Source organism: Sphaeramia orbicularis, chromosome 18 (assembly GCF_902148855.1).
Source record: "Sphaeramia orbicularis chromosome 18, fSphaOr1.1, whole genome shotgun sequence".
In the NCBI taxonomy this organism is placed as follows: Eukaryota; Metazoa; Chordata; class Actinopteri; order Kurtiformes; family Apogonidae; genus Sphaeramia; species Sphaeramia orbicularis.
Window position 1 is genome coordinate 33,154,138 of NC_043974.1, and position 22,181 is coordinate 33,176,318.

At 37.2% G+C, this 22,181-nt stretch overlaps 1 protein-coding gene across 2 annotated transcripts; it reads left to right on the plus strand.

Moving 5' to 3' along the window:
- The first annotated feature begins 229 nt into the window (after positions 1-229).
- Positions 230-21,528, plus strand: LOC115438206 (mucin-2). 2 transcript variants are annotated; one of them, XM_030161646.1, is made up of 12 exons: positions 230-259; positions 328-434; positions 4,732-4,820; positions 6,429-9,282; positions 10,980-11,255; positions 12,389-12,643; positions 14,163-14,283; positions 14,640-14,785; positions 16,708-16,959; positions 17,032-17,298; positions 20,608-20,705; positions 20,832-21,528. In XM_030161646.1, exons 2-12 carry the CDS (start codon positions 386-388, stop codon positions 20,907-20,909), a joined length of 4,485 nt encoding a protein of 1,494 aa, XP_030017506.1. In that variant the 5' UTR covers positions 230-259; positions 328-385; the 3' UTR covers positions 20,910-21,528. The 2 variants fall into 2 exon arrangements, with proteins under 2 accessions (XP_030017506.1, XP_030017507.1); XM_030161647.1 differs by lacking the exon at positions 230-259 and having other exon boundaries at positions 297-434.
- Positions 21,529-22,181: the final 653 nt, after the last annotated feature.

Below are 22,181 nucleotides of genomic sequence, written 5' to 3' on the forward strand. Positions count from 1 at the left end.
TTTTCTTATTTTTTCATGTTTCTTTTGTACTAATTTCCATGTTAAGCTTTAAACCTAAATAAATGTGCTTGACAACATTGGTTTGTTTTTTGTACATTTTGTCATCTTGGTTTGTGTTTTGCATGTATGTAAAACACCTGCATTGAAAGGAGCCTTGTTTCCAGTGAAATGTGCTGTATATTATGTATCAACCCTCTGTGTTTGTTTTATGACCTCGCGCTGGCAGGATCATTTTATTTCCTTAAAGAGACGCATCCAGGTGAGTAAAAGCACACATCCAGTTTAAGCTGGAGCTGAATTGTCATAATTTGTACATTCTGTTTGCAGAAGTTCTGTTGTAGTCTTAATGAAACCACCTGGAGTCGAAGGCTCACAGTAAATCGACATGGGGAAGTTCTCAACCCAGGATGAAGTCTGTATTTTGCTTTTTTGTGGTGAGTTTTCATCTTGCTGTTATTTACACTGAGAGGGAGAATTTAGACCAGAGGGATAAACTCATTTTAGGTCCATTTCCACATTCAGCCTAATAAGAATGGGTCAGACCAGTGTAATAATGTAAAATTAATAAAAGTTACATACACACAACACATTTACATACAACTGTGAGTCATATACTGGAAGTGAACTACGTTAATCCACTCTGTATGACAGTTTGTGCATCATTTTTCTCAGATATTCGTTAAATTAAGTTGCACACATAACGGACAAAAAGGAACATTCTAACGGTTTAAGAGATGAATTTGTTAAATGCAAAATTATACTAAAGATATTAATAGTAAAGGATGTTAAAATCATTTTAGTTGAGGTTCTGATACAGACCAATATGATCAGACCAGTGGAAAAAAAAAAAAAACTATAGACAATAACGCAAAATTTTTGCCTTTGTTTTAGTGTAAAAATGTAAAATTACATGAGGAAAATGTTCACCTCTACAAACTATCCTTTCACAGTAAAATGTGAATAACCTGCGTTTGTATTTGTAGATGCACTGTGATCTGTAAGTTGTGTTAATAATAAGATGAGACAAAACTGCACTTATTTTTCTTTCACATTTTCATATTGTCACTTTTTAGTTTGTTCACCCTGAAACAAAGAAAAAAAAAAATTGGATTATTCATAGGTTATTATTCTATTGTACTGGTCTGATCCATTTCTACAAAGTATCCTTTAAAAAATGTGAATAAACTATTATAAATAACCTGGAATTTCTTAAAAATAAGTGCAATTTTAACAATATTCTGCCTCAGTTTATCATTTACACATGAACATTACTACTTAGAGATCATAGTGGATCTACAAATACAAAAACATTTAGTAACTGGTGGAATATCATTAAAATTCCACTTATTTGTGTTAAGAAATTAAATTTTGTTGATATTTGTGCAAGTTATTCACATTTTTTGTGAAAGTGTAGTTCCCAAATGTAAACTTTTTCATGTAACTTTTTTTTTAACACTTAAAGAGAAAAATGTTGAAGTGTCATTATTTATAGGTTATTAGCAGAACACTATATTAACCTCTCTTTCTGTTTTTCATTTCTTTGTTTGAATCAGAATTGTGATGATGCAGGATCAACACTAAAGACACATTGTTTAAAAAAAAAAAAAAAAAAAAAACTGAGATAAAATAAGTTATAAAATACGGGTGAGGTAGTGGAAAATAAATAAATATAAAACGAGAGAATAAATAGGTACTTATTGCACAAATAAGTTAAAAGTTATTGCACAATTTTCAGAGGTAATTGCACATCCCCATTTATTGTTCTTTAAAGATGGATGGCGGTGGGAAAGAAACTGTTCCTGAACCTAACAGTTTTGTATTTCAGGCTTTGGTTCATATTAATCCTGTATTTGATGCATTAAAGGATGAATAAAATATGCACAAGTAAACAAGAATATCTGATCTGGTACAAACAGTCGCTTCACCAAAATATAACAATAAGAACAATACTTTCATATGCATAGATTAATTTGAAAAAAGAAGGAAATGATGATGATAAAAAAAAAAAACAGGGTGTCGACTCTTCATCAGTGTGGAATAATTCATGTGAAAGAGGTGAACAGTGGGCTTTTTTTTTTTTAAATTGAAATGCCATTGATCTATTTTACCACATATGAACAGAGACACCATTTTGATCAGCCAATAACTAGATATTTATTTGGATGTTATATTCAACAGGACTGTAAAAAATGATGTCATGCAGGAGATGGTGGAAACTGATGCAAATTCAGCCCATCCAGAGTCATAAAAACATAACTAATCAGCGTAATGACACCAATGGGATATTTTACAAGGAACCGCGCAGCTGTAAAAGGAAGTGAGAGGTGCTGAACAAAGAAATATGAGATACTGTCAGTTTTTTCTGATATAGATAAGAATATGAATTGTTCCAAAGAGTCGGTCCTTGATATTTCAGCAAATACCACAAATCCTTAGTGTTTTGTGGAATAATTGTGAACGTCTGAACAGAAATAAGTTTGGGAAATTGCTGTCAAAATGGTTTATTGAGCATTTATTTCAATCGTGAAAGAAAAAAGCCAAGAAGAAAAAAACCCATTGAAAACTGATCAAATTTTTTATTATTTTTTAAAAAATTTTCCTAAAAGAACAGATGTGTCACTTTTTGTTGCGTAGCTAATCATTATCAAAAATGTCTTTCGGATCAGGAGAATTGTACTGAGATAATCAGGACAGGTAGAAATAAAGTAGAAGGTTCGTCTATTTCAGCAAAGTAGAAAAAAACTTGAGTACAGACCAACAGCATCTGTAATGTAGAATGTCATTCAATCTGGACCGAAATGTTTCAGCTTAAGACGATCTTCAGAAAATGCACAACCAACTGCATTTATACAATATGAAACAAAAAAAAAAATCAGCTACAAAATGAGACAACCTATACATTCAGTTCAGTTTTATGCATATAAACCAAACATAACAGACAGCATACACACACAGGTGGTCGGGAAGATGAGTAAAAGATGATCATTTGGATTTTATTTTCAAGATCATATTGGTCTAAAAGGAGTTTGACAGCCCTGATGTAATTAGACTTGATGCTAATGAGTCTGTGTTTTTTTTTGGTTTTTTTTGATCAAGGTCTTTTTTATTTTTAATTTTCAAATGCAAAACAAGAAACATACAACTTGGACATGAAACCATTGCATCCAGTTCCTATCCATCTGCCCTCCCACCCATCCCACCCACCCCAAGTACTAGACCTTCATTAAATTTATATACAGCCAGACATAATATACTTGCATGCAAAAATATATAAATCCCCTTCAAAGTGCATTACAGATACATATATACACACATACATATATATTTATATACATGTACACATATACACACTCATATCTGTAAATTCACATATACTTTAATAAGTGGAAAGAATAAAAAATAAATGAATTAAAAATAAATAAAGCAAAAAGGTACACAGATATGTTAGTTGCTACCATACCTTCTACAAAGCTAATGAATAGCTGCCAAATGGCATAGAATTTTCTGATGGAACCCCTAATGGTATATCTATTTTTTTCTAGATGAATACGATGCATAACCTCTCTGATCCACTGTCCATATGTGGGGGTGGGGGGTGCATTCTTCCATTTAAACAACATTAGGCACCTAGCTAACAAACAGCAAAAGGCCATTACATTCATACAATGCCCGATGAAAGGAGCATCCACTGGAGCCACACAAAACGATGAGATCAGCGGAGATGGGTGCACTTTTGTCCCACATATTTCAGAGAAGGCCTCAAAAATGGATTGCCAAAAATTTTGCAGCTCGGGACATGACCACAACATATGCATCAATGTGGCAGGAGCCTGTCTGCGATGATCACATGTAGGGTCAGTGTCCGGTTTAATCTTGGACAGTCTGGCTTTGGACCAATGAAGACGATGCACTACTTTGAACTGAATCACCTAAGGCACAGGTGTTAAACATGCGGCCCGGGGACCAAATTCAGCCCGCCAAAGGGTCCAATCCAGCCCCTAGAATGAATTTGTGAAGTGCAGAAATTACACTGAAGATATTAACAATCAAGGATGTTGAAATCATTTTAGGTCATTTCAGTCTAAGGTGGATCAGAACAGTAAAATACTATCATAATAACTTATACATAATGAAAACTGTTAATTTGTCTCTATGTTTTAGTGTAAAAAAAAAAAAAATTACACAAAAATGTTTACATTTACAGACAAGCCTTTTACAAAAAAATGTGAATATCTGAAATGTCTTAAGAGAAGTATGAGGAATTTTAATAATATTCTCCCTGTTATTTAATGTTTTGTGTATTTGTAGATCCACTGTGATCTGTAAGTTGTGATTCACATGTATAAATGATAAACTGAGGCGTAATATTGTTAACATTGCACTTATTTTACTAAAGAATTTTCAGGTTGTTCATATTTGTTCACGCTATGTTCAAGTACAATTCGTAGATGTAAATATTTTCATTACGGAATTTACTTTTTTCACTCAAAACTTCTTATCCTGTTATTTATATTATTTGACTGGTCCGGCCCACTTCATATCATATTAGGCTGAATGTGGCCCTTGAACTAAAATGAGTTTGACACCCCTGACCTAAGGCATATTGAGGAAGAGTGAATTCTCTGTATGATTTTTTTTTTTTTTTTTTTTTTTTTTTTTTTGCCGTATTGCTTTTGGATTTGTTTCTTATGAAGTCTGTGTTAATGACATGTTCCTCCTCCTTACCTTTAGCTCTGATGTTGACATTCGGCGCTACAGAGCAACTGTTCTTCCATGTGTCGACCAGGGCCACCTGGGTCGAGGCCAGGAGGCACTGCCAGGTAAATTAGACATTTATGTAGAGAACGACCCTGAACTATGAGGCGGGTCAGGTTTTATGAAGGGATGATGTGCAACAGATCAGTGCATCACAGATGTTTTCAGCTCCAGAGTCTTTTACAACCACAATTCCAGAAACCTTAAATGTGTAATCCAGTGTTTTTCAGCCTTGGGGTCAGGACCCCACATGGGGTCACCTGGAATTCAAATGGGGTCACATAATATTTCTAGTAATTAATTAAAAAAAAAAAAACAACTTACTAATAAAACTACTGAGTTGATAGAGACAATCCCAATCCATAAAAGACATGACAAACTGAAGCACTGTGGTACTGTTTATCTGTCAAATGTTCATTATGGTCGGTTTCAGATGCTGCAGCTCTTTCATAATTCATAGTTTGAGTTCTTGTTTGTTCAGTATTAATTGTCAGCCTTGTAAATCCAAGCTGGACTGACTGTACATATTCTGACCAAGGAAAATAAAATTCTCCCTTCGCACAGTAATCTACACCTGGCTTTTCTGCCTACGTCCATAATAATATACATTATATAGACTAAATGTCCTCTGTAATTAACGTTTGTTTGCAACGTAGTATAGCAAACTATTAAATGATCAAAAACAAACGAATTTTAGCAAAAAATTGTCTCCGTTTTGAATGTCTGGGGTCGGCAGAAATGTGTGATGTTAAAATGGGGTCTCGAACCAAAAAAGGTTGGGAACCACTGGTGTAAGCTGTTAATAAAAACAGAACACAAATAACTTGACCCAAGGACATTACATTATGATTTAAGTTTTACTTCATGTCCCATCTTTTCTGCACTTCAGGTTGTATAATATAATTGTTTCTCTTTTGGTATTTTCATCTTGTTGTGCATTTAATATAATTTTTGTCTTTTATGTCCTTGTTTATCTTGTCATTTACATTTCCGTCCGTTTGCATCTCAAGCAACAGTTGCGCTGTAGTTTCAATGCGTCTTTTAAAAGTTTTTACATTTTTAGTACTATTTTCTTTTACATCATTTATGTCTCTTTGCATCTTTTATGTAATTTTTCTTTTGTTTTTGTTATCCATATTTTTTTGTCATGCCATTTTTATTTTGTTGCATCTTTTACTTTAATTTTGTCTACTTGCATCTTGTATATTTTTTTGTATCATTGCATCTTTTATGTAATTTGTCTTTTATGTTATTACATCTTATACTCATTTGTTTTTTATGCTGTTTTTGTCCTGTTCCATATTTTTTCTCTTTATGTGTTCTTGTTTTTTTTTTTCTTGACATTAATTTTTTTTTTTTTATGTCATGTTTGTCTTCCCTCTTTTACATCCCTTTCGAATTTTATGTTTTTATTCCACTGCATCCCTTTTTTTAAACTTAATTTTCATCTCACTTCATCTACATCTGAAGTCTGAAGCTACATTTCTCAAACTTCCAGAGTCTTTTTCTGTATTATTCAGGAAAATAGATTCACATATTATTTACTGTCATGCATTTTAGTCTCGACAGTTAAAAATAAAAACATCTCTGTAGTTTTGTTTACTTTATTCTATGTAAATGTTTTATTCGACCATCAAACGTCAGTGGTTTGACTATAACCTTTCACGTCTCAGGCTTGTTTCAAAGACCTTGTGACTTTGACCCCAGACAACATCCAGATCATCGTCCGGAACCTGTCCTCAGACTACTGGGTCGGACTCCGCAAGAACTTTAACTCGACAGGCAACTCCAGTGTGTTCTGGACCCGCTGGGCCAATGGGGATCCCCTCACCTTCCAGAACTGGCTTCCTGGTCAGCCGGTGTTGAAGTCCCGCCCCCCAAAGACACACTGCTGCAGCTGCTCATGCACCTGCCCGGCGAAACCAACCTTGGCGAGCTTCACCACAAGATACACAAACCCAATGCCGACCTACAGCTATTCGGCAAATCGGACCTCTGCAGACTTCACCACAACATACACAACCCCAATGCCGACTGACAGCCATTTGGGGAATCGGACCTCGGCAAACTTCACCACAACATACACAACCCCAATGCCGTCCAACAGCCATTCTGCGAATCGGACCTCTGCAAACTTCACCACAACATACACAAGCTCAACGCCGACTGACAGCCATTTGGGGAATCGGACCTCTGCAAACTTCACCACAACATACACAACCCCAATGCCAACCAACAGCCAGTCTACAAATCGGACCTCTGCAAACTTCACCACAACATACACAACCCCAATGCCAACCGACAGCCATTCAGCAGATCGGACCTCTGCAAACTTCACCACAACATACACAACCCCAACGCCAACCGACAGCCATTCGGCGAGACAGGCCTTGGCGAACATCACCACAACATACACAACCTCAACGCCGACTGACAGCCATTTGGGGAATCGGACCTCTGCAAACTTCACCACAACATACACAACCCCAATGCCAACCGACAGCCATTTGGGGAATTGGACCTCTGCAAACTTCACCACAACATACACAACCCCAATGCCGACCGACAGCCATTTGGGGAATCGGACCTCTGCAGACTTCACCACAACATACACAACCCCAACGCCGACCGACAGCCATTCTGCGAGACGGGCCTTGGCGAACATCACCACAACATACACAACCCCAATGCCGACTGACAGCCATTTGGGGAATCGGACCTCGGCAAACTTCACCACAACATACACAACCCCAATGCCGTCCAACAGCCATTCTGCGAATCGGACCTTTGCAAACTTCACCACAACATACACAACCTCAACGCCGACTGACAGCCATTGGGGGAATCGGACCTCTGCAAACTTCACCACAACATACACAACCCCAATGCCAACCGACAGCCAGTCTGCAAATCGGACCTCTGCAAACTTCACCACAACATACACAACCCCAATGCCAACCGACAGCCATTCAGCGGATCGGACCTCTGCAAACTTCACCACAACATACACAACCCCAATGCCGACCGACAGCCATTTGGGGAATCGGACCTCTGCAGACTTCACCACAACATACACAACCCCAACGCCGACCGACAGCCATTCTGCGAGACGGGCCTTGGCGAACATCACCACAACATACACAACCCCAATGCCGACTGACAGCCATTTGGGGAATCGGACCTCGGCAAACTTCACCACAACATACACAACCCCAATGCCGTCCAACAGCCATTCTGCGAATCGGACCTTTGCAAACTTCACCACAACATACACAACCTCAACGCCGACTGACAGCCATTGGGGGAATCGGACCTCTGCAAACTTCACCACAACATACACAACCCCAATGCCAACCGACAGCCATTCAGCGGATCGGACCTCTGCAAACTTCACCACAACATACACAACCCCAATGCCAACCGACAGCCAGTCTGCAAATCGGACCTCTGCAAACTTCACCACAACATACACAACCCCAATGCCAACCGACAGCCATTCAGCGGATCGGACCTCTGCAAACTTCACCACAACATACACAACCCCAATGCCAACCGACAGCCAGTCTGCAAATCGGACCTCTGCAGACTTCACCACAACATACACAACCCCAACGCCGACCGACAGCCATTCGGCGAGACAGGCCTTGGCGAACATCACCACAACATACACAACCCCAATGCTGGCTGACAGCCATTTGGGGAATCGGACCTCTGAAAACTTCACCACAACATACACAACCTCAACGCCGACTGACAGCCATTTGGGGAATCGGACCTCTGCAAACTTCACCACAACATACACAACCCCAATGCCAACCGACAGCCATTCAGCAGATCGGACCTCTGCAAACTTCACCACAACATACACAACCCCAATGCCGACTGACAGCCATTCAGCGGATCGGACCTCTGCAAACTTCACCACAACATACACAACCCCAATGCCAACCGACAGCCATTTGGGGAATCGGACCTCTGCAAACTTCACCACAACATACACAACCCCAATGCCAACCGACAGCCATTCAGCGGATCGGACCTCTGCAAACTTCACCACAACATACACAACCCCAATGCCAACTGACAGCCATTCAGCAGACCGGACCTCTGCAAACTTCACCACAACATACACAACCCCAATGCCAACTGACAGCCATTCAGCAGATTGGACCTCTGCAAACTTCACCACAACATACACAACCCCAATGCCAACTGACAGCCATTCAGCAGACCGGACCTCTGCAAACTTCACCACAACATACACAACCCCAATGCCAACTGACAGCCATTCAGCGACAGATTCAAGTGGAGTCCCCAGAGTCACAAGCCAGAGGCCAGCCACTGCACCTGTGACGACCACGGAACCACCAGTAACAGCAGAATGTGTAAAAACACCAATGGAATTTCCAGATGACGACTTTGACCCTGTCGACAACTTCATTGAAGACGCCTGCGTGGTCATGCTCAGCTTTGGGGCCTGGGTGGAGAAGAACTGCTCAGAGCTTCTGCCTTATATCTGTTATGACGGTAGGATTTGCTGAAAACCGCACAGTTTCACAAAAATGCAATTAGTTTTGCACTACATAAGTAGCAGCTTCTTTTATAAAAGGAAGTCACACACTTTTACGTACTTTTCCCACCTTCACTGTTCGTAAAATATCAATAGGAAATAATTAATGAAACATGGCACCAAATGTTTATTGCTAGCCTTAAGCAGTGGTGTCAAACTCATTTTAGTTCAGGTTTCACATTCAGCCCAATATGAACTCAACTGGTAAAACAATAATATAGTAACCCATATATGATGTCATTTTCTCTGTTTTAGAGTGGAAAAAAGTTAAATTACATCATGAAAATGTTTACATCTACAAACTACCCTTTAAAAATGTGAATAACATGAACATCCTGAAATTTCTTAAGAAAAATAAGTGCAATTTTAATGATATTGTGCCTCAGTTTATCATTTACACATGTACATTACATCTTACAGATCACAGTGGATCTACAAATACAAAACATTTAGTAACAGGCAGAATATTAGTAAAATTGCATTTAATTCTCAACACATTTCAGGTTCAGATTTGTTCAGGTTATTTACATTTTTTGTGAAAGGATAGTTTGTAAATGTAAATATTTCCATGCAATTTTAATTTTTTTTTCACACAAACAGAAATTTGGAGTTGTCATTTATAGGTTATTATGATACTATTTTATTGGTCTGGCCCACTTTAGATTATATTGGGCTGACTGTGGAACCTGAACTAAAATGATTTTTACATCCTTGATCGTTAATATCTTCATTGTAATTCCTGCATTTCACAAATTCATCCCATGGGAGGGATCGGACTCTTTGGTGGACTGGTTTTGACCCATGGGTTGTATTTTTGACACCCCTGGATTAAGGTAAAAGTTAATTAAAATTGATCCAAGAAAGGACATCAAGTCAACATCTTGATTTAGTCTGGTCTCTGGAGTCCAGTCCATGGAGGTCCACTGTTAGGCCTTACAGGACTAAATGGATCTGATGCTAATGTGGGGATGGAGCTATGTCAATATCTACATAAAATTAGGCAGGTGGTGATGATCTTCGATGGGGTTGAGATCCAGCTGTCCTTCCTTTGGCCTCTTTTGGTAGGATTCAACCACTGCAGAACAGAAACCCCCAATGAGTTCTACAGTTTTGGAGATGCTCTGACCTAGTCATTTGGCCATTGTACTTCAGCCCTAATATGTTGTACTTGGACTTCCAGAACTGAAATACTGAAGGGAAAAGTACAAGTGAAGTCAAACAAGAAAGCGGAAGCATCTGAAGTGAAATTAAACCCTTAGAAATTACAATAAAACCACATAAATGAATTTAGTGTAAAGTGTTGACCAACAAAAGTTGCACGGATGTATAAGAACTAGTTTATATTGAATATAATAATACAGTAGACATTAAAATAGGGTAATACATAGGAATTATTAAAAGAACTAAAAACCGAACAAAATAAGATAACATGAGTAAAAATCAATAAAATAAGATAAAGTAATAAATAAACCTATAAGAAGTTGTAGGTCACCACCTTAACATGTTTTTTTTTTTTTATTTTGAAGTAAGATGTGATAATAAAAAAAAAAAAAATTTCAACATGTTAATATTTCAGCCGCATTTTACAGTGAACTCTGGTTACAGTTAAGTCATCTACATCTAGTTGAGTATAACCTCATGTTCTCAACCTCAGATCGCTTCGATGGCCAAGTCCAGGTGACCAACATAACATCCACGAGTGCCGACATCACGTGGAAGGAAGGACCTGAAAACATCACCCACTACCGCGTAGAGGTCAGAACGGGCAAACAAAGGCCAAATTTGACCACAGATGCTATAGCGATGCATGTGACAACAAATCTGAGCCACCACCTTCACGACCTGGTGTCAGGTTCCCGCTACTTGGTTCAGGTGTTTGCTGTGAAGTGTGGCAGAGACCTGAACCCACTGAACGCCACCTTCTACACAGGTGAGTTCCCCTGATTAAAGGTGCGAGAATTCACTTTAAGAGCTTTGTCATCTTTATCTATTGAGGCAGAATTTGCACATTGTTGCTAATGGTCAAATCACTGTTGAGTTGCTGTAAACATTAGACCTATGCAGATGATTTTAATGCATAAAAGTCTCCTGAGCTCATTGTTTCCTACATCTGTATTATGGTATCATCAAGTTTTCTTCTTCAAACTAAAATTCATAGACACTTATTTTCGCTCAAAATAACACTAGCTGCTTTTTTATTGACCCCCAAACTGCGCGAATATAACTTGCACATAAAAAATTTACTTAATGGAAAAACGACAATTTTGCCAAAACTCTTGGGTTTCGATTCAAAATTTTTGCGCTGGCAAGAGGTGGTTTTTTGGGTGTAGCGCAATTGATATATCACACAAAACTACTTGCTGGAAAGACCTTGTTCTGCAACTCAAGTCACATGATTTAAAAAAAAAATGGATGTTGACGGATGTTACAACAAGCAAAGAAGAGGAGTTTTAAAAGAAATATGGTGCGGTATGTGTGGACACACCAGGAAAGTGAATCATTTTTTAATTTAGTACATGATAGAGGGGTAATCCTACTATAATGGACGTTCTGTGTCTGACGTGTGTCCCGATGTTGCAACATGGGAGTGCGTATGGGTGCAATGCCATTGTTGAACCACAGGAGGGCACTATCGTACAATGGCACCACGGGTACAATGCCGCTAGTATATAATAATAATGAATGCATCTGTAAATCAACATGATATTTACGTTTGTCGTCATATTTATGGAATGACGTCTTGTGCCATCTCGCGATAATAAACAAATCATCGCATTTGTGATTTAATGGAAAAACCGACATCATGCACTTCTGCTTTTTTTTTTACAAAAAACTAAATATCGGTGAAGTTTTCTACATACGTCCAATGGAAAAGTGACTACTGTCTTATAATCTTCACGTGTTGCGTCAGCTGATAGTTTATATTATAGCTCTGTTAGCTTAGCTGTGTTTTTAGACTGAAAACAGCCACAGTAAAACCACAAATCACGTCTGTTTTCTGTACAGTTTGTGCTGTCAGTAGCAAACACTGCCTTAACTCTGATTGTATCTCCTTTTTTAAAGCACCTCAGAGAGTTAAAAACCTCAACGTTACTCATGTGACGAACACTTCTATCAGCCTCAGTTGGGAGAAACCGGATGGGAACGCTCTCATCTACCGCATTAAGTCTCTGAGTTTGACTAAGTCCATTGAGGTCGAAACTGAAGGAGTGAGCATCTCCAACCTGGACCCTGGAAACCCCTACAACTTCAGCGTCTACTCCGGAGTCAAGGACAAGTCCGAATGGAGCGACGGAGTTAGCATCTCAACATATACCAGTAGGAGCATAACACTAATTATCAGACATTTGGCCCTAGGAGCTGAAATCTAGACAAATACAATACAATATGTGACTGTTATTTAAAAAAGATTATTCTCTTGAAAATAATTGTCATTTAATTCTCCTCATTTCAGACAAATTGCACATACTTTGATTCTAGCAGCAAGTATTTGCATGAAATTATTCTCAGGTTTTTTTGTTTTGTTTTGTTTTGTTTTTTTAAGTTAACTACATGCTTCAACTCAATCCAGTGAAAAATAAGCAAAAGAGAAGCTCAGATGTGTAATAATGATGACATTTAGTCTTGTGGGTAGAATTCAGAATTAACAGAAAAGAACCACAACTATTTTTGTCATTCCAAATGATTTATTTGTTTTGTTTTTTTTTTATATCCAAGGGATTTCTCATCATTTATTATAATATTATCCTCTGAATTTTATGGTTTTTCATTGTAAATCAGGTATTTTCTTACATTTAATTTACTGATCATGTAGATGTTCATTAAAGCTCAGAGTAAAGTCATTATTTACATTTACATTTATGCATTTAGCAAACGCTTTTTCCCCCAAAGCGATTTACAAGGGAAAAACCAAAAATGAAAGAAAAATACAAGAATAGATTAAAAACATAAAACAGCTGTACAGTTAAAACAGTGTCGTACAGAAGAATAAACCGCAAAATAGTAGACTAAAATACAAGAATAGATTAAAAAGACATAAATGCAGCTGTACACTTAAAACAGTGAAATAAAAATACCAAGTAAAAGCAACACAACAGACATGATAATACATTTAATTTTAATTTTTTTAGTCAATATTAGTGTATTTTACCATACATTTGGTATATTTTGCTGATTTTTAATATACTATAGTGTATTTTTTGCACATGTTGGTGTATTTTAGCATATTTTTGTGTATTTCAGTGCATCTTTTATGTACTTTAATGTATTTTTGGCACATGTTGATGTGTAATAACTCCAATAATCATTCATAGGTGGAGGGGTTCTAGTATGAGCTTTTGCAGCTTCTATGTCAGTAGCAGAAATATTAGTCGTGGACAAATGGAAATGAAACGTTAGTGGACTGAAACATGGTTAAGACTGGTTCAACACAATAACTCTGAGGCCTGTTGGACTGTTATTTATATGAATTGAACATCTGAGATTTGACCAAAGAGAAAAAGGACTTAATACAGGGGTTGGACAAAATAATGGAAACACCTAACATTGTGGCATCATAGAAGGTGTTTCCATTATTTTGTCCAACCCCTGTATATCATTAATTGAGCCTCATCAAACCTGCAAATACCCCATTAGTGTATTTAGCATATGTTTTTCTGGGTTTTAGTGCATTTTACTGTATTTTTCTGTGTATTAGTGCATTTTAGTGTATTTTTAGTGTTTTTCAAGCATTTAAAGTGTTAATACCACATACAGTTCCTTTACACAATATTTTTCTGGCACTTTTGACCCAGATTATTTGATACACCATTATTAAAGTGTCATATTTTGTTTGCAGAGCCAACGATAGTGTCCAACCTGAAGGTATCTGGGAATGACAGCTCGTTACTGCTTGAATGGGATCTACTCGCTGGAAACGCCTCAGGGTTCCACATCACGGTTTCTTGGAGTGGCACACAGTAGGTATCTGTAGTTTCTATCATACAGGAAGCAAAACAAACTCATATTCAGATCAGTTTTTTGGACAGGTTGGGGTACTTGTTAATGCTGTTGTTGAACAATGAATAAATATGGCCCGAAACTGACAGAATTGACAGTGAGCAGTTCATTATTTTAACATGTTATTAGGCATAAGTTGCTACTGTTCCATCTTTTTCTTGGATGTTTTGCAGCCTAAATGTAAGGAATGAATGTGTCTTTATGAAATGAAATTAAGTTGACCTGATAAAACATGAACATACTTTCTGTTTATTTGCCATTCCATCCTGCTCCAACTATTTTTCCTCAACAATGTGACTGTTTCTCTTGCCAACAGGAATAGAAATGAAATACTCAACCAAAATGAGCGGCAATTTCAAGTAAATCACCTGCCGAGTGGAACGAAGATAACACTACGTATTAGAGCGCTGGCCGACAGCAATACTCTGCAGGGAGAGGAATCAATTGTGGACAGTTACACTGGTAAGTCTGGGTTGGGTTTGGATGTAAACCAGCAACCAGTTGTCCATATAAATCTGCTCTATGTCTGTTCACGACTGAAATTTATAAAAGCCCTTCATAACGATGGCCAAAAAAAACCCCTCCTATCTGCAAATTTTTAGATTTTGAGTTTTCACATTAAATGGACTGCACTTTGGGAGGCATAAATACCTAGTATGTATTTTTTAACACATAATATAGAAAGAGAGTCTGAGAACAGTAGAATATGCTTAGATATGTTTAACAAAGACCATACTATAATAAAACTAAACGTTTTTTTTTGTTTCCTGAAAAAAGTGATTTTTTTCACATAGAAGGTTTTGTGTTCTGGCCATCGATAACACTGTGATATCTACGTTTTACTGACTCCTCCACTGTCAAAACAGTGTTTTAGTAAATGCACTTTGATGGAAAATTCAAATATAAATAACATCAGCATTTGCTTCTCACACTGATGGGTGAAGTTTATTTAATAGAAATACAGTGTTGGAAAGGTCGGGCCAATAAAATCATAGCATCATAACATATAAATATTGACAACTCCAAATGTTTGTTTTAGTGCAAAATATTTAAAGTATTTTTAACAGTATTATGTTTCAGTTTATCATTTACACATGTACATTTCAATTTACAGATCACAGAAAACATTTAGGAACAGGCAGAATATTAGTAAAATTACACTTATGTCCTCTTTTCTTCTTAAGACATGTCGGTTTGCTCATGGTTTTTTAGGTAATTTCCATTTTTTGTCAAAGGATAGTATGTAAATGTAAATTTTTCATCAAGTAATTGTACTTTCTTCCCACTAAAGTAAAAAAAAAAAAGAGAGAAATATTCAGAGTTGTTATTAGGGTTCATATGAGTACTTGAAATCCTTGAAAATGATTGAATTTCAACGTTGGGTTTTCAAGGTCTGAAAGTGCTTGAATTTTTGTAGAAGTGTTTGAAAGTGCTTGCAATTATAACTCTGACTTATTTATTTATTTTTAATATTAACTTTAATATTAAGCCAAAGATACTTACAGAGGTGATACATTCCGAAAAATAAAACTTCGTCAAATTACAAATTTACCAGGTGTTCTCAGGTCGACTCAGGTACATTTGTATCTTAGTCTTTGTGTGTCTGAAGAATGCCAAGTGGCTTCCCTTCTTTTGGATAAAACTTTGTGTTCCCCTTTAATTTTTTAAAAACTTTTTGCTATTATGAAACATAATTTTAGATGTTTGTAGCGTAATACAATATCCATCATTGTGATAAAAAGTGAAAAAATAATCATGAGTATATGTATTCCTAAAGATATGTTTTTGGTATTTTTTTGAAACTCACATTTTATTGAGGTTTTTCACATTTTAGCAAAGAGATACATATTCATGTTATGTATTCCATTGTAGAGTTGGAGAAATAAAACAGATATGTTAAGTAAAAAAACAAAAACAGAAGAAATAACAGTTGTGGTTACCGATATCTATCATGAAAATAAGGTACATACATTCAAGCTCTGTAGATATGTATTTTACCCCAGCGATAAGGTGCTGTGTTGGAAAAATTTTAAAATGGCCCTTAAAAGTGCTTGAATTTGACCTTGAAAAATGTGTACGAACCCTGTATTATGATTTTACTGGTCTGGTCCACTTGAGATCAAATGTGACCTCTGAACTAAATGATTTGGACACCAGTGATTATATCTTAAGTGTAATTTTTGCTTTTCACAAATTCATCCCACAGGGCAGGCTGAGAGGGTCATTTTGGTCTCGTATTCGTCATAGTATCTGTGTATTTTATTTGACTGTGTTGTCATACATCTTACTTACCCATCCCCACATTAAGTTCTTAAAAGGCAGAGTTAATGAAACAGAAAAACATGTTTTCTTGTGTTCACTGTGATTTTGTTACTTTTGTGCAGCTCCTCGCAGGGTTTCTGGGCTGAATTTGTCCACAACTGCGAACACTCTGACAGCCACATGGGACGCTCCAGACGGAAGTGATTATTCTTTTGAAGTCCAGCTTAGGCTGAATGATGAATTAAAGGCCAATAAAACAAGGAGCACATCACACTGTTTTAAAGATTTGAAGACTGCGGCCAACTACTCAGTGCGTGTATACAGCATCAGTGGAAAACTTAGGAGCGAACCAGAGGAAGAGTGGAAATTTACCTGTAAGTTACTCTCATTTCTGATTCATTAGTCTCACTGTCACTGCTCATATTCTCTCTTTTCACTGTGTTTAGTGCCGGAAAAGCCTGTCGATGTCAAAGTTGCAAATACGACTAAAAACCAAATCACCATCACGTGGAACCCACCTGAAAATGCCGGGTCGTCTGCATATCATGTCAGGGTTATCTCAGACTTCTGGGGCCAGAACAGAAACTATTCTGTAGAGGACAAAACCACCTTCACATTTAAGAACTTGACTTCAGGGACCAGATACAAACTTGAGGTTTGGGCAAAGGCTGGAGGTCTGGACAGTGAAGTTGTGACTTTGTTGCACTGTACAGGTGAGAACAAAATACTCTACTTTCCACTAAGACTGCATTTCCCAGAGTATACCTTCAGTTTTTTAATCTTTAAATGGTTCTATTAAGTATTGATATTCCAGACTCTGACCAGCAGGGGTCAGTCTGACACCAGAACACATTTGGGACCAAAATCCTATGTATCCACAGATTACATCAGTCAGCGAATAAAGTCTAAAGCTCATCGTTTCCACACATCTGTATTATGGTATCATCAAGTTTTCTTCTTCAAGCTAAAAGTCATAGACGCTTATTTTAACAGTCGCTCAGAATAACACTGTCATAGAATATTCACGAGCTGCATCAGCTGATAGTTTACTTTATAGCACTGTTTTCTTTGCTCTGTTTTTAGACAGAAAACAGCCACAGTAAAACCACAAATCACCTCTGTTTTCTGTACAGTTTGTGTTGTCAGTGGCTGAAATAAAGATCTGTTTGGAATGGAACAAACAAGGTCAGAACTGTGACAGTTTAGTCTGAACCGAGGTGCTCTTCAGAGAGCACCTCCTGTTCTAGCTCTTTCAAACCTTCCATTTTCAATGTATTATTATGTTTATTCTATTGTTTTACTTGGTATTTTTATTTCACTGTTTTTAATTGTACAGCTGTTTCATGTCTTTAATCTGTTCTTGTGTTTTATTCTTTTATTTTGGTTTTTATTTATTCTTCTGTACAGCACTTTGGTCCACTGTGATTATTTTAAAGTGCTTTACAAAAGAAGTAGAGAGAGAGCTTAATTGTTAATCTTCCCCTGTAAGTCGCTTTGGAAAAAAGCGTCTGCCAAATGCGTAAATGTAAATGTAACCGTGGATCAACAAACGGCAACTTAGCATAGATAATAACATCCCATAATATCTTTACAACTTCATAAGCTTCAGAAACTCACTCGTGTTGAAGAAATGCTGACACTTCAGCATCAAACTCCAGTCTTTTCATTTACAGCTGTGTCCAGTGGAGGAAACAACAGCTTCTACTTTCATCAGTTCTTTTCTTTGACTTAAAAGTTGTTTCTTAATGGTTTTCATCCCATCTGGTCACTTTCTGATGCTTTGCTCAAAGGCCTTGTGGTGTTAGTTTTCCAGAGTGGCTCACTACTCCCTCTAGTGGTCACATAAATCCTCCGGCTTGTCACTGGAAATGTATTCACTTTGTATCTCTACAATCCAATACATTGGCATCTTTGGCAGAATTTCTCAGCTCTAAACACACTCATGAGATTTATTTAACATCTGAAATAATGCACATAATCTCTTAAGCGGTTGTAGTACAAAAAAAAAAAAAAACTTTGCAGAGATGTAAAACCTTTTTTTCTAATGTTACATTTAAAACATGCATTAGGTATAGAGCTGCAACGGATTAATTGACTCAAAGGGATCCAAAAAAAACCATTCAACCACAATTCTCCTGAATCAAAGCTTTGTTTCCTTCATTTCTCTGCAAGTAAACATTGGTTCCACTGTTGTGTTCCACACGGACGCTTATTGTGATGCACAAAGAAACTTCAATTCAGGAAAACTGCAAGAGAATATTTCCCTTCAATCAATTCGAGTTGATTAATCGAATCGGGACTTTTTGCATTGACTTCAAGCACCTAGCTGATTAATTAGTTCCAGCTCCAGTTAGGTAGCTGAACTTGATGTGTTTTCATAAGACAACAGTTGTTCTTTTCCGACTCCACCTTTTAATACAAATTGTTCCTTAAAAACAAACACGATGACGACCACGTTGACTTAAAGGTGGCTGAACCAGTGGGTAATGGAGAAAACATGTCAAATATAGGCTGGATTTCAGCCAACTTACAAGTTTTCAAGTTCATGTTGTGAATGACATTTTCATGCTTGGCTTAAAACCTGAGTTCTACAATTCTCAGTTTTTCTGTCCATATTAAGTAAGTAAATTTTATTTATAGAGCACTTATCAGTGCAACACAGTGGTGCAGTGGATAGCACTCGTGGGTTCAATTCCAACACCAGTCGACAGGGGGTGGGACCTTTCTGTGTGGAGTTTGCATGGTCTCCCCGTGTCTGTGTGGGTTCTCTCCGGGTACTCCGGCTTCCTCCCACAATCCAAAGACATGCACTGATAGGTTCATGGGTTAATCTAAATTGCTCATAGGTGTGAATGTGAGAGTGATTGTTTGTCTCTATATGTCAGCCCTGCGATGAACTGGCGAAATGTCCAGGGTGTACCCCATCTTCGCCCTTAAGTAGCTGGGATAGGCTCCAAGCGACCCCCGTGACCCTAGTGAGGATAAAGCGGGTTCAGATAATGAATGAATGAATGAGCGAGCACTTTTCACAGACAGAGTCACAAAGTGCTTTACAGTGCAAAGTACAAATAAAAATACAATTAAAATACCATTAAAAACACAATAAAATACAAGTAAAAATACAATTAAAATATAATAAATACATAAAGTGCAATCAGTTAGTAGCAGCCCTGAGTCAGTTGGGAAATTCAAAAGCCTGCTTGAACCGGAGGGTTTTGAGGTGTGTTTTCAAACTCTACAGAGTCCATGGACCATAGATGTAGAGGCAGGTCATTCCAAAGATGCGGTGCTACAGCTTTAAAAGACCTGTCACCCTGTGTGTTAACATAGGTGTGAGGAACCATCAGCAGGTGCTGCTCTGAAGACCTCAGGCTATGAGCCGATTTGTAGGGCTGAATCAGGGCAGTAATGTATGCAGGAGCCTGACCATGTAAAGCCCGGAAAGTTAGAACCAGAATTTTAAAATGAAAACAATATAAAATGGGGAGCCAATGGAGTGATTTAAGAATGTGAGTGATGTGGGCTCTCCTGTTTGTGCAGGTCAGAAGCCTCGCAGCAGAGTTTTGGACAAACTGTAGATGAGCCAGCTCCTTCTTGCTTAGGCAGGTGAACAGGCTGTTACAGTAATCTAAGCGAGAAGACACAATGCACAACTACAACAATTACAACACAATGGCAAAGTTTCTTGAATAAAACAGAGCCAGTGTTCCTCAAAGCTTTTATTTTAGGGTTCCTACAACAAGACACAGTTACACAGTATTAATTAAAACAAATGGTGTCATTGTGGATGTAACAGCGTATCTCGAGTTGAGTTTTCCACAGACTAAATTAAAGTAAACCACTGGTGTGACCCTTGACCGATACACCAGTCCATAAACAAAATGTAAATAACTGTCAAAGCAGGAAATAAGGAAATATCTGCCCTGTTACTGTGTCCTCATGCAAATTTTACTGCATGAATAACCCTGTGTTTCTTTTTTTTTTCCTTCCTCTTGGTGCGTCTAACAATGCCTGTTTGTCAGAAACTGATGAAAGGGAGGTCACTCTGTCCATGATGTGTTCTTCAGAAACGCCTCTATTCTGTGGCGAGAGTACAACCAGGGCCGATGTGTTTAATCAGGTACGTCATCACATCAGGTTTCACCTTCGCAGTGGATCAGAGTTAAACACACAGAAATAAACTGGATGTTAGCGACTAAATGCCTCCGTTCTGACATATTTATTTATTTTGTGTGTTTTGGTGCAGTTGGAGTCACATTTCAGGAACCTGTTGGGGGACAGTGTTGCCTGGAAACTCGAGAAGTTGGAGCGAGCAAACACATAAACCTAAAATACACAACTTTATTTCTTTTTTTGGACTGAATTTGTTATGACTGAATGTATTGCGAATCAAAGGGTTTCTTCTTTCTATAAAATACATATGGAATAGAATTAAAATGATAATTCTATAGATATTATTATTATTATTATGCAAGACTTTTTTATTGTCAATTCACTAGATACGCAGACATACAAATGAGATACTGTTTCTGTCTCACCTTGCTATTTAATACCATGAACTAAAAAAAAGAGTAAAAGTAGAATTAGAATAAAGTGGTACAAAAGGTAAACCATAATAGAATATGATAGATATAAAAGCTGTCATGTTATTAAAGCTATTTATCTAACACTGGTAGTGCATTAGTTAAGGAGATATAGCTGTGTTTTCTTTTGTTCAACTCTGTCTTCAGTCAAATGTACAAAATTATACTAAACTGCACTTAATCAGATTTAACCCTTAAAGACCCAGAACTATGTCTGTGATGAGCCCCAAGTGAATTATTCTCTGCATTTAACCTTTCCTAGGTAATTTATCAACATTTATTATATCATCCTCTGCATTTTTCAGTTAATATCAAGTATTTTCTTGTATTTAATTCACTGATCATGTAGATGTTCATTCAAGCTCAGAGTAAATTTTAAGGTTATTATATAAAAATACAGAAAACTGAAGACAAAGTGACATTTTCAGTAAAATCTGTCAGTACCTGAATATTAAACCAAGTGTCTCCATCTACTGTCATTGATCCAACTCCATGGGTTTTACTGGTGAATCAATGTTGTAGAAGATGACAGCGTTTCCACGGTAACTACAGAGCCTCTGAACGTCCAAATGGGTCATATCTGATGACCATGAAAAGATGACAAACTGCATTTTACAACAGTTATTTTCATGTATCGATAGGATAAATGGATCAGCAGGTATTAAACATTATATTAGATGCTTTTGGTTGACGGTGGATGTTTGGGTCTTTAGGGGTTAATTAAGTTATTAGCTCACCTTTTTAGGTAACATGCTCTAAAAAGCTTTAACAGGAACAGCATTGAAGAATAATTTACTAATAGAAGTCCTATTAATTAAGAGGTATTTATACATTATTAAAGTAACATAAGGTATAGCAGCAATAAACATTTAATAGCTGATTCTCAATATTTAACTGATGCATTTTATCATTTTCTAATAGTGATCGTGTTAAACTAGGTATTTGTACAATGCTTAAATAATTAGCATTTAAGTAATAGGTAACTACTGCATCTTATAATAATGTGCAAATGG